The sequence below is a fragment of the Calonectris borealis genome, chromosome 1, assembly GCF_964195595.1.
Source record: "Calonectris borealis chromosome 1, bCalBor7.hap1.2, whole genome shotgun sequence".
NCBI lineage: Eukaryota > Metazoa > Chordata > Aves > Procellariiformes > Procellariidae > Calonectris > Calonectris borealis.
The window spans coordinates 72236913-72249988 of record NC_134312.1 but is presented as its reverse complement, the minus strand read 5'-3'; the positions used below and the strand labels follow the sequence as shown (position 1 = coordinate 72249988).

General features: G+C 38.3%; 1 protein-coding gene across 1 annotated transcript in view; it reads right to left on the bottom strand.

Moving 5' to 3' along the window:
* The window catches only part of PIK3C2G (phosphatidylinositol-4-phosphate 3-kinase catalytic subunit type 2 gamma), a 209323-nt gene that overhangs the window by 36588 nt on the left and 159659 nt on the right, over positions 1–13076 (bottom strand). The window contains exons 26-29 of the mRNA XM_075160158.1: positions 8910–9102; positions 8223–8344; positions 7953–8000; positions 3381–3489 (exon numbers count right to left, since the gene is read on the bottom strand). Coding sequence (XP_075016259.1) covers positions 3381–3489; positions 7953–8000; positions 8223–8344; positions 8910–9102 — 472 coding nt within the window. The remainder of the gene's footprint in view (positions 1–3380; positions 3490–7952; positions 8001–8222; positions 8345–8909; positions 9103–13076) is intronic.

Genomic DNA, 13076 nt, shown 5'->3' with positions numbered 1-13076 from the left:
AACTCTTCAATGAATGTCTAAGAGGAAGTCAATGAATGAGGCTTATGCTCAAAGTAAACCACAGGCTTAAAAAACTGCTTTGAATAGGGACGGGCATGAGCATGTTTAAGCACTTAAACTGGCCCAACAGCAAATATCTCCATCAGCTGATGTTTCTGCATTTATTGGATCTGATACTAAAATTCAGAGATAGAGGAAGGTGGCTTGAAGTTTCTGTTCTTTAAAGAAGGGTTTAAAGAAACATTTAATTCCATTTGAGCTACAGTGCAAATGAGAAGGCAGCTATTTTCCACCTCTCCTCCTTCGTTCAAACCATTTAGCAGAAAAGGTCAGTGACTTTCTGACCTACTCTTAATTATAACACAATTTTCATAATCAGAACTTAGTCTGGACTGAAAAACATGCACTTAAGGCATGACTGAGGAAGGAATTTGGATGTAATCCAATTCTTTCTTTATTTCTAGGATTTTTAATTACTTAATTGGTAGAACCAAGCTTGTGGTCAGTCCTGTGTGGACTGGACTAAACTTTTCAGAGCTGAAAATGGTGTCTAGTCAATCAGGGTAATGTGTTTACAGTGATAGCAAGGGTATTTTATAATGAAATAAAAGCTCTTCTCTCCATCTCAGATAATAGTCCAACATACTGTATAGCTACAATACCGCTACGATATCATACAGGTACAATTCAGCAGAAAGAAATTACTTTGTCAAGAAAGTAAAGGGAACCCTGTTCTACAGGCATCTGCTCTCACAAGATTTCTTCACAAATTTCTGAATTAATTATTTATTCCTACATAGTTTTACTGTTTCATAGGAATGACAGTTTGGTAATGCTTGAGAACAGACAACTCACTAAATGGTTTCAGTAAGGCTCTCTAGAATTTGAGAAAAAGGATAAATTTGACTGCAAAGTTGTCCAAGGCATGAAAAGAGACAAAATAATTGTATTTATTTTTATCAAGAAAGCCTCCTAGTTTGGCTTTCTGCTCAGAGTAAAACCAAGAAGACACCATGACACTTTTAAAAGAGTCAGACCAAAGAGAAAAGTAAAAAAGAAGCCTTCAGCTGGGAATACAAAGGAAATTACCCACTGGCTGGTCTCCTTGTTCTAAGTGGGTCAGAACACGTCAGTATTTTCTAAATTTCTCACATCTCCCAGCAGGAGAAGCATACTGAAGTAAAAATAATGATTCAATGTTTATAGAGTATCAATAACTTTAAAGGTTATCTTTTAGAATTGCAGGTTAGCTGCATGGCGGTAAGCAAGATGATTTCCCGCATGCAATAGCACTTTACAAATGGAAAGAATCTGCTCATTGCTCCATTTATTATCGTGTCCTCCAAGTCCAGCACACCAGTAGCTGTGCAGCCCTCTTAGGCACAAAATTGTTTTCTTCTCCTCGTGGTTCAGCACTGTAGGCTGTACCAGACTGGAACGGTTTCCAGCAACTGCATAGTCCAGCATGTCTGAATAGCCCCACCGGCCTGGTTCAGAGCCACATCAGCAAATGTCCCCAAGCATATCTGTCCACAGTTCCCTCTGAATACCCCTATTCGTGGTTGTGTCCCACTGTCCCAGCAGCAACGTGCTGGGAGAACTTACCCAGCTTCAGTGGTGCGTGCTGCAGGACCATAAAGGGAGGAGGCAAAGCATTAGGAAGCCCGTTGCACGGCGGCATGCTCTGGCCGATTACCAGCCCATTCACGGACCATGGAGCAGGAGGGAGAAGAGAGCTCCTGCGCGTGACCGGGAAATGTTTTTATTACTATCCCAGGCTTTAAGCAGTCTAATTTTCCAACCGTAGATTAGGCTTCTACACAGCAGTGCTTGGCCCAAATTGAAAATCCATGTACCTTACAGCAGCCCAGAGCACAGCAGAAGATACAGAGCTCTTCATTTCTAGGTCACTGGTTTATATCAGTTTTTCCTCAGCTGTGACCAAAAGGCGCTAACGTAAAATAAACCCATGACCCTAACATGAGTGACCGAAATTGCACAACAATTAACCCCAACTTGTGCAGTTTATTTGGCAAGGTCAGTCAAGGGAGCCAAGCACCCAAGTCAGCTGTCCATACCAAATTAAGTGTAACTCTGTGAGACAAATACTACCTGTCCTCTTTGGAAATCTTTTCAGTTTCAACTCAGGGCACAGAATTTATATTCCTATTAATAAGAAAACTCCTGTTTGTTTTACATATGGACAATTTCCTCTTTAATCTCCGTTACACAGTCACAGCTGGGAAAGTTAAATAGTTAGGCAGCAAACATTTTTCTCCTCCTGCAAGATGTTTGAAGTTTTGGAGAAAAAACATCCTGTCATACCCTCTTTTGGCATCCTAGACTGTCTACGCTATTAAACCAAACCAGCCCCAGTTTGTGCTATGGCCCTGAGGCCACGGGACATGACATGGCTCACCTGGCAGAGGCCAACTCTGCTGGAAAACGTGCCAACAGGGAAACAGCAGGGTCAATGCACAAGCTCGTGCCTTGGCTCCCTTGAATTTACTAGCCTCTACCTAAGCCTAGGATTTATTGTAAAACACCATTTTTTCCTGCCTGTCTGGCTCAACAGCTGTTTGCTGGAAGATGCTCCTTTCCCTCAGACCCTGGTGTCACTATCAGTAATCGACCATTCAACCTCCGAAGCCACACAGCGTAATGATTTAACATCCTCCTGTGGTGCATGGGGCCTGTTAGTTGCTCTTGGCCCAGGCTTTTAAGATGCTGAGGTGCATAAGGTTTTGTCCTGGGCCATGCACTATGAAGAGTCAGTGCTTGTTACCATTTCAACTTTCCATTTTGAAACAGGAGGAGAACATCAAATCTTAGAAAACAATAATGAATAAAAAATGGGAAAACAACAATTTTAATGGACACAATGCATCATTCTGATAATACTGAAACATTCTGGTTTTGGTCTAATGTTTGCAAAACAATTTCTTCTACCTGTTGATTAAATTTTGAAATGAAGAGTATTTCTGGGCTGAAAGAATGGAACTTTTCATTTAAAAACTGTCAAAATCAGACTTTTTAATAGTTCAAAACTTACTCTTTTTTTAGACACTACTTTCCTCAGAATCTACTCCTTACTGTCAAAAATTCAGTGAATCACTACTTTGGATGGCAGGAAAGGAAGAGAAGTTATTTTGAAAAATGCCCTGCCAGATCTAATAAACTATTTTTCAGTCATTCTTGTCTTTGTCTTAAGTTCTGATGAATGCTACAATGGCTCCATCTCAAAACGGCTGCGTTAGAAATGTGTCATTTATGTCTTTTTTTTTTTTTCTTCACATGAGGCCATGGAAAGCTTCCTGATTTTTTCGGTACAGTGCTACTAAAAGTCATATGCAAATAAAATAAATACTGGAAGTGCTCACATTAGCCAGTTTCCTGGATCCACTTAATAGCTGTTTCAGATAGAGATTCAAATCCTTCACTCTTTTATGTTCAAGATCTGTAAAAGGTAAATGCCATGAATGGGGAAACCTGCAAAAGAAGAATATTCGTTAAGTATAACTCTTGTACTGTATTTGCTGAAAATATTCCCAGCTTTTCTTAATAGAAGAAAGTTAACACTTTCTAAGAGGTTTTGCAGGTAGGGGAAGGGATGGGTACAGTGTCCGGAGGTTTGTTTGCCCTCTGACTCTGGTTATTTTAATAATTTGCTGATATTCTGTTTCATACTGTACCCCTTTTTCTGTCTAAATCATTAATTAAAATAAAAAATAAAAAAAAAAAAAGGCACTTATTTACATATTATGGTGTCTAATATTACCTCTAAAAAACCTGGCCCTTTATAATCCCAGGAAAACACTACCCTTCCCATTTTTCGCACTGTGCACAGCACAACAGATCTCTGAGCTCAGCCCAGGGCTTATGCTATACAAACCCCTACCATAGAATATTGAATATCAAAGCCTTACAGCAACAACGTGACATTTTATGAATATATCATTGCTTGCTTTTTTACCTCAGCTATTTAGAGTGTAGATAAGTTTTTCAGAGCAGGTCCCTGATCCCATATGTAATTTCAGGCGCTAGTATAATAAAAGTAATATATGAAAACAAACGATCGTCACAATAACAAAATCAATCCCAACAAAAGCAATAACAATAATAATAGTAATGTTCTTGCTGAATTTTTATTAAGATGAATTTCATTTCACTTTAGTAAATAAACCACATATGCATGGAATGGCCTTACATCAATTTTCAAATGCTTTGGTGATTGAAAATGTCAAAACCCCACATTTTTTTAACTTGAATCATCTTTGCATTTTAGAGACAATGCACATTAGATCAGTCAAAAGGTTAGATTTTTAACAATACACACAATCAATTTGTATTAACCTTGCCCTGACAAGGACTACTTCTCTCTCAGGTTAAAGGAGCATTAGAAAAGCTATCTGTGCTAAATTGCATGTAATGGGTTTTGTGATATGGATTGCTAATATTGGGATTCATAACTAATATTATGCTTTATGTCCTCTAATCTATGTGATATAGAAAGGTAGAAGTTTTGATCTGGTTGTATTTCATGTTACATCACCACTGTAAATAGTTCACTGTGTCTTGTTTACAATCCTCTTTTTTCTGGTACAACCTTGTTTATCCACTAGATCTCAAGAGATGTCTGAAGGCTTCAGACAAATGACTAAAAAGCCATCTAGCAGTGCAATACACCGAAAAGAGACACTTGGTCGGCCTTTTGAAAGGCAGCTGGTCAGATCCTACTTTGAACAGGTTTTACCCAATTCCACAGCTCAGTGATAAGAGGTCATCAGCTTTTCAAAGGCCAGACAAATAGCAACACGTGGAGCACTGGATTCCCATCTCTAGAGAGGAACACTGGCCAGCTTTGCAAACCACCCAGCTATAAAAATGGCAAATAGCAGCCCCACCTAGTGAAAATAAAATGACTGAAGATGATTAACCCACAGTTTTTCTTACCAAGAGATTCAATGTAATTAGTTTCTATGAACTGCAATTAGACCTGTTGGGTCTAATTTTAAGACCAATTTTTAATTTTCTTTTTAAGCTTGTTTTGTAACAGAAGGCCTTTTATGAAGAGAATATTGATTAACAAGATATTGTAATTACTTTTAGGAACGGACAGATCTTTGCCCATCTTGTGTAATACTTCTGAGGAAGAACTCAGCACTGGTATAACTTAGTCTGCAATTAAAACAGCAAGGGGCCAGGATGATGGCAGCACATTGTATGTATGTATGTATGACCTTTTGATTATTTTTGCCTGTAGCACTGAAAGATCAGGGCTGTTAGGCACTGTACAAATGAATAGTAAGAGGCGATGCTTCCCTCACGAAATTACAGTGGCAGGGCACATAATGAAGCGGGGGAAGTGATATGACCCAGGATCATGACATATATGAGCTGCACAGATAAAAATAGAGCCCAGGTCATTTGGCACACATAGATAGCCTGTGAATGTTCTGGTTCCTCTGGGGCACAAAAAAGACTTCTTTCAAGTGATGGTAGGGAGGATCTGTTTGGAAGCAGCTTAAAATTAATTAGACTGTATAACACAAAGAGAGGACTCTGGCTGTAAAATGTAGGCCCTCGGAAGATGCATCCTAAGCACAGTGGCCAAACAGAGGACAGAGAAACTGCTGATTGATAGCACCAATAACTCTGCTGCAGTGAAGGACAATACCAACCTTGTGGTAGCACTGAACACTTCTTTAAAAGGCGTTCATGCTTTTGCTGAATTGTGCCTATGGCTGAAACTGACTTTGCACTTGTGAACACACTTGTGTTAGAAAAGGTTAACCTCCCAAGCTGATTTTGAGCTTTGCATCTACCTTAAGTAGATCAGAAAAATATAAACTTGCGCCACATGCAGACATCCTGCATAGCAGATTCCATTTCCTACTTAGCTCGAAGAACATTCTGTGTATAAATTACATCACTTAAATGCTTTGTTGGGTGAAAAGAAGTTTGGCCTTTTAAAAAATGATAATTAAACACAATTAATACTCTTGTCTGAAACCACATAAGAGGGAAGGTGCTAGAGTTCAAGGGCTTGCTTGGGGCAGCTGTGCTTTGGCTTATAAATATGGGCTGAATGTTTACATGTCAATAGCAAAATTTCAGATGCTGAGAACTCTGAGCCTTTGCCATTAGTTTCTTGCAATAAACACTTGCCAGTATTTAGCACTTGTATGAAGCAGATTCATATTGCATTATTTCCTCCTAATGAGACATGAATATATCCAATTTCATGAATCAATATAAAGCAATAACCAAGTCCTTTCTATTAGCAGTTCCAATTATTCTAGTAATATTAGACATTTTACTTTTAAATCATACATTTTCAAACTGATTTTGTGGTTACATTATGGAACAAGGCTTTTTCCTTCCTTTGAAGCATCTGGCATCAGCCAGAGCTGGAGCTTTGTAACACACAGACTAATGGTCTGATACGGTATGGCAGTTTCAGTGATAACTTCCTATAAAGAAATAATTAGGGTTTTATTATTAGAATAAAATCTGGAATACATGAAAAGCCTCAAACTGACGAAGTTCTGTTAGAAAACAAACCAAAACTTTAACATTAAAGAACATACATATAAAGAAACATCAGAAAATGAATTGCTTGAACACAGTCTTGGGGAAAGGTCATACAGTGACAGGTTACTGTTGGGACTGAATTATGACAATAAAACTCTGGAGTTCTTAGACACAGCCTCAGTATATGCAGATTAACCCTCTGAGTTCTGGAACTCTCTTTTGCAGTGAAAATATTGTGAGGGATTTTATTAAAGGTAGATTTATCTGAAAAATGGCTAGTACTATTTTTGAAATTCATTACAGGGTTTCTGAGGTCTATGCGTTTCTAAAGAGAAATACATTTTCCATCAAAGGGCGCTGCTCACCACAGGAAAAAATGATAAATATGTTCTTGTTAAACATTTTACCTTACAACCTAATAGTTAGCGTGCAAATATCTTGAAATCAAAACCATGATTCAAGCACTTTCAGTCTTTAGTGAAATTCTGATTCTCACCAACTGCTGCAAACGAGTTCATGGGAGCCAGTCATAATGAGTCAAATTGGAGTCAATTAAAATCCCTTCAGGTAGGAGAAAGATTCTCTAGAATTAACTAACCTAAAGCCATTTAACTGAATGCCTCTCACAAGCTTGGGGGAATAGCAAATTTGGATCTGAAATTTGTGGACTTTATTTTTTAAGTCAAAACCATGTTGTTTGTGGCTATTTACTTCAGGTCAAACCTCAAAGACCTTTCTATGTTTCAAGCATATCACTTGAATCTCAGGTTCAAGTAAACTGCTTGTCTTTTTGGCCAGCTTTATGTTTTATTGTAGACTGAGCTTGAAAGGGGGCTTGTATCAGGTGAGTCAGTATGACTGTTTGAGAGAGGACTACTTTGTTTTCAATGGTGTATGCAGTATAATGTATATGATATTTGTTGAATACGTAACTCCACTTGTATTACCAAAGCCATGGACAATCTTGCATAAGGCAAAGCTGTTTTACATAAGACAGAAATAAACCGTGGGACTCACTGTCCCAGGAAACTGTGAAGAAATAAGATTCAGGATATAAAAAGCAGAATAGACATGCACATGGATAAAAAGTAATATTCAGAATTATTGCAACTAATGATAGCATATTTTTCAAGAGATATTAAACTGAAAGATGCAAGGCACAAAGTATCTTTTTTCGGGGCCAGGACAGTACACAGGATTATTGCACATTTCTCAGCTGGGGAGTATGTGTATCTTTTTGTAAAAAGGTTGATCATGCCTGCCAGTGTCAGATTGGCTTGTTTCTGTTCTGACCCAGTGTGAACATTCCCACATTGCTTTAATATATGGATTTTGCTATGAGTTTTGATCAGCATCATGCAGAAAATAAAACCTATTAAAGGCCCTATCGTGCCTTTAATGAAGTCAATACCACTTACCCTTTGATTTCAGGAATAGCTGTGTCAGGCCCAAACTGTTCCCCCCTTCTCCTCCCATTAAAAATGGAACAATAAAATATATAAAAGTTAGACTGTCACAAGGGTCTATGATTCAGTTTCTTCTGGGGCTGAATAGAAGGCTTGATAGAATATGTTGCATTGCCTTTGTGTTTCTAAAAATATGTCTGCCGTACATTTTCTCACATTTTTATCTGTGCACAGAGAGAACCATTTAACAGCAGAATAACATTCGCTAATATGCTGCCTTACTCTGGGAGGGCATGTGATGGAAATTGCTTCTGAAGATGGCTGTGAAGTTTTGAGAACTGGTCGAATGATTTTTCCACAAAAGTGACCACATTGCAGGTTTGCACCACCTGGACTAGATATAGCTGTATTGGGGAAAAGGGAGAGACAGAAAAGAGAAATGATCAGAGAAGCACATTAAAAAAAATGTACAAGAGAAAATATAGGGTGATTTTAACAAAGAAAAACCTTTCTTTAATGTAGTGCCAAGTGCCAGAGAATTCAGTTTGTAATTTATAGTCTTTGCTGCACAGAGAGAGAAACTTGCCTGGATAGCATACAACTCAAACACTGAAAGATCACTGCAGTGTGTGAAAACTAATAATGCACCATTAAAGCACCATATAACAGCCTCCGATTTCTATTAGGCTTCCTAATTTTGTGCCATGCTTTCCTTCTGGATGCTTTAATTAGCTCTTGATTTATTTTTCACTATAGGGCATGAACTGTTCTCCTTAATGGCTTCCTGCTAATAGCTGTCTGCCTGGTGTTCCTTCTCTCCGGTAGCTTATGGCACTGCTGTTCATCCTGTGATCCTTTTAATGTGGCACAAGCACATCTTCTATAAAGGAGGAGGGAGAGTATAGAAGCTCACAGAAGAGTCGTTAAAGATCAAGGTAAATGAGGGCAAACAAAGAACATAATACATACAGAGTCAGACTTTTTGTTGAACCCCAAAATGGTGGCTCTTGCAATTGACTTCTCTGCATCCAGCATCATCCATTCTTGGGGGACAGTCTCTGGAGTTGGAGGCTTTGCAGAGCCTGCCACTGACATCTGTGCAAGCGTGTGGATCAAATTATTAAGTTTAACAGGAAAGCACTCCAAACTTTCCTTTATTTTCCTGAAGAACAAACAAACAGAAGAGGCACTAGTTATGCATCTGTTTTGTTTCCATTTCTTGATCCTTGGTTTCATGGATGCAAGAACCAAAAAACCCCAAATTCTAAAACCTACCTCACATGAACATGTACCCACATACACACCAGTCACTGCTATTTGCAGCAATACAGCAGATCCAGCCCATGAGCTCTACTGCTTAAAGGAGCGCTCTTGCCATAGCCTGTGTCACGGCTTACTTTGGGGTAGTTATTCTTCATGAGCTGGATACCATCAGCCGTCTTTCGGACAATAGAGATGGACAGAACATTTCCATGTGTGTTATGAGGAGTTCCAGGGTAGAACAACGTGTGTTCACTTCGAGAGGTAGGAGAGAGTGCCCTAGCACTTTCTTTTTGGTTACACTAACCTCACATGGACTTACATGTGTTTGCGCAAGGCTCTTGCATCCAATTTGTGATTTAGCTGTGCATGATGTGTTGCTAAATCCTCTACCCAGTTCTTAAAAGCTCTATCCCTGTGGAGCTGCTTAAGATGAAAAAAAAAAAGAAAGAGAAATTTTCTCCCCCTATCTCCCCCCATCTCATCCCTGTACAAGGGGAGCCAGAACACACTTCTAATTTCCTAGAGTTTTAAAATCCTTCAGCAGAAAAGACAAAATACATTAAAAAATAACTAGATATACATGTAGATATGTACTGCAAATGTGTTTTAACATCAAAGTGAACTCGACTTGAGAAATAACACTGCAACATAATCACTGGTCTTTGAAGAGTAAGATGCAGTACTCATTATAAAACACTTGCCCTCTTGAATTCAATTGCTGGTTAAGATCTATTTAACTTGTGATGCTAATTTTTTTTTCTATTTCCCTGCTTATTTCTACAGCTCTCTGAAGATATTCTGGATAGGTTTTGATGTTATAGTACAACAACCTATTAGTTTCAGGACATATGGCAGCAAACCTCTACCAAACTGTCAGGAGGTTTTTTTTTTTTTTCCCTTCCAGTTTTGGACTATATCTAACTAGCTTACAAGGTCTGACAGTACCCTTAACCACCTTCATCATCCCCTGTTCAAAGCTGAGCAAATGCTTCACCTGTCATTTTGAATTAAATTCTTATTCATGGGTTTCTGTGAGTGGGTTGGATTGCATACTGCAATCAATTGAAATCAACTCCATTCATCGCATTAGCCTAATTTTCATGATCTCAGATGTTCTGGCTAAAGTCTGTAGCTTCACAGATGCAACCATACCAAAAAGAACATTCTACCTGCAGGCAACTCGCCAGCTCACCCCCCCAAAATTGAGATTTCATTCAAAATACTGTGTGAATTTATCATACACCAATTAGGCATACTAAACTGAGGAAAGATGATGTATATGTAATACAAGGAAAGGTATCTCTGAATTGACTCAGTTAATTATCTTAATTATTAATTATATTCTCCAAAAAAAGGTACATACAGACTATTTAATAAATGACATGAATTAACACTCAAATTGAAAACTAGAAAACAAATCTCATTTAAAAATATTAGTACAAAATCAATTCAGTGCTGATTAATTAGGTTGCATCTGTGGTGAACTTTTCCTTTTTAACGCTAATGTATGTCATTTAATGCGTGGTTTAAACACTTCCTAAATCACTGAGACATGATTTAGAATCTGTAACTGGGCCATACTATAGCAAAGCAGTTAGGGAATTTGCAATATTACTGTAAAAGACATATTAACTTTACAGCTAAATACACTGCATTCTAATTTGCATAAAGCAGGCATCGGCTTATAAACTAGTATTAATTCAGACATCATCATTACGCAGAACAGCTGATATCAGAACACCACTATTCTTTCCATGGGTCCATTAAACTTCTAAAATACTTTTAACACCCAGATTGCTAATCACATACTTTAAACCTAAACAGAGGCTTTTGTTGTCATTATTGCAGATTTTCCCTGTGAGTTATTTTAAATGGTTACATTTAAAATAAAATAAAAACAGAAGTATATGTTGTTTTCTCCCTCTCTCGATATACTGTTTTCCTGTATGCAGTCCTCCTTGTTAGAATAGAAAATATTAAGCAATCCTTATGTCTTGTTATCAACAAAGAATTGAAAAAGTCTCTTTGCTCTTCTGATGACATCTCAGAACGTGTCTTCACAGCAAGGTAGAACAACTCTGGTTACGGTTCTTTGTACTTTCTTTCAAGGGCAAACTGGCTCTTTCCCACAGCCTCCCAAAAGCCAGTTCCTAACTATGTATGGAGCAGTGGGGTACATCAAACCCATGTGTCTTATCTTTTTTAATTTTGCAGCTTATTTTTGGTGTGGATTAGTTCACTGACCCAGTTCACCACATCGTGGTAATCTGATTCCCCCTTCTGCTAGCGTTTTTAAAGTTCATCCTAAGGATCAGTGGTGGAACTTCCTCCTTGAACTCTTCGAGATCCCCATACGCCTTCTTTTCTCTACAGCCGCATCAAGTTTAGCCATAGGTGAAGAAGTTGGTAAGGTCATGGGTATTTGTTGCTGAGATCCTCTTGCTCCCTAGGCCATTACCATCTTCGCCTGTGCCTAAAGCTGGCTCTGCCTTCACAAAAATGACAAAAAGTTTCTTAGTTATTTCAGAGCTCTGGTAGCCCAAGCTGCTTAGAGAATTAGTGCCTAATGGTCTATAGATGGGAAAACCAAAGTGACCTATATGAAGGGCATCAAAAGCACAGGTTAATCAGAAGAAAACAGGAAACTGTCATTAACTAGAGTAACATTAATTGTGAATCACAATATTGCTAACATACAGTTTTCAGGCAGAATTTTTTTTTTTTCCACATGACAATATCCATTTACCATGCAGATTGGTGTCCAACCTGCTTCTCAGAAAAGTGAGTTAAATATCCAGGATTATTGAAAACTAATGACTTTCCGCTTTCCACCTGCTGAACTGACTTTGAATTTCAGATTTGGCTCACAGTCTTGCTACAGAACTGTCAAATTACAGTATCAGGTAAAACATGCACAAACTGATTGGCTGCTTGTGTAAACAGATATGGATGAAAAGATTGGCTAACGATTTCAGGAGAGACTAGTGATAGTTGGTGCCTTGACTTTTAGGAAGTAGACATTTCTTATGGGACAGGTATTCTGAGGGCTGGTGCTTAGATCTTTTTGGACACGTCAGCCTTTCTCCACAGCCTTTTAAGAGCACATACACTCATTATTACTGACTAGTTCTTTTTCTTATATACCAGATCTGAGTCTTGGTATATATAATAATAAATATTTACCCCAAACTTCAGAATAATTTTCTTTATCATTCTTGATGGCATCCTGCTTCTCATTTCCACCTATGCCTGAAATAATTTAGAGTATAATGAGCAAAATTTATTTTCATGGGATTCTCAGCTGTTAATGAACATGGTGTTTCATTTATACACAACTTTTCTGTCCATGAATTTACCAGACTCCATTTTAAAACAAGTTGGGTAGTATGCCCCCAACAGCTCTTAACAGACTTTTCCAGAATATTACTGCTTTCAGGGACAGAACTTTTCTAATTTTCAGCAACATTTATTCATGGACACTTTATATTCTTTTTGTGTACAGCAGTGATAACCCTTCAGTTTAATACCTTATTTCCCACTGTGATAGCATACGGGCAATAATCATATTCTTACACCTTATTTTGCTAAAACCTAGGCTTTAAAATCCAGGTTTACTTCAGACTAACTCTGATCCCATGGGCTGACCACATCACGTACTCTCCCGAAGTGCATCTTCCAGCCTAGTTTCCCTACTAGTCCTTCTATGCACCTCTCCCAGAACGGAGGACACTCCTCTCCCCTGAGCTGGTGGCATGTGGGGTTGTACAATAGTATGAATGCCTCAAACAACATAAATTCGAGGAGGAAGTCTGCCTCTGTTCCTTTGAGGCACATATACCACCATCTTTACAACCTGCTTGAATGCCGCTGAGA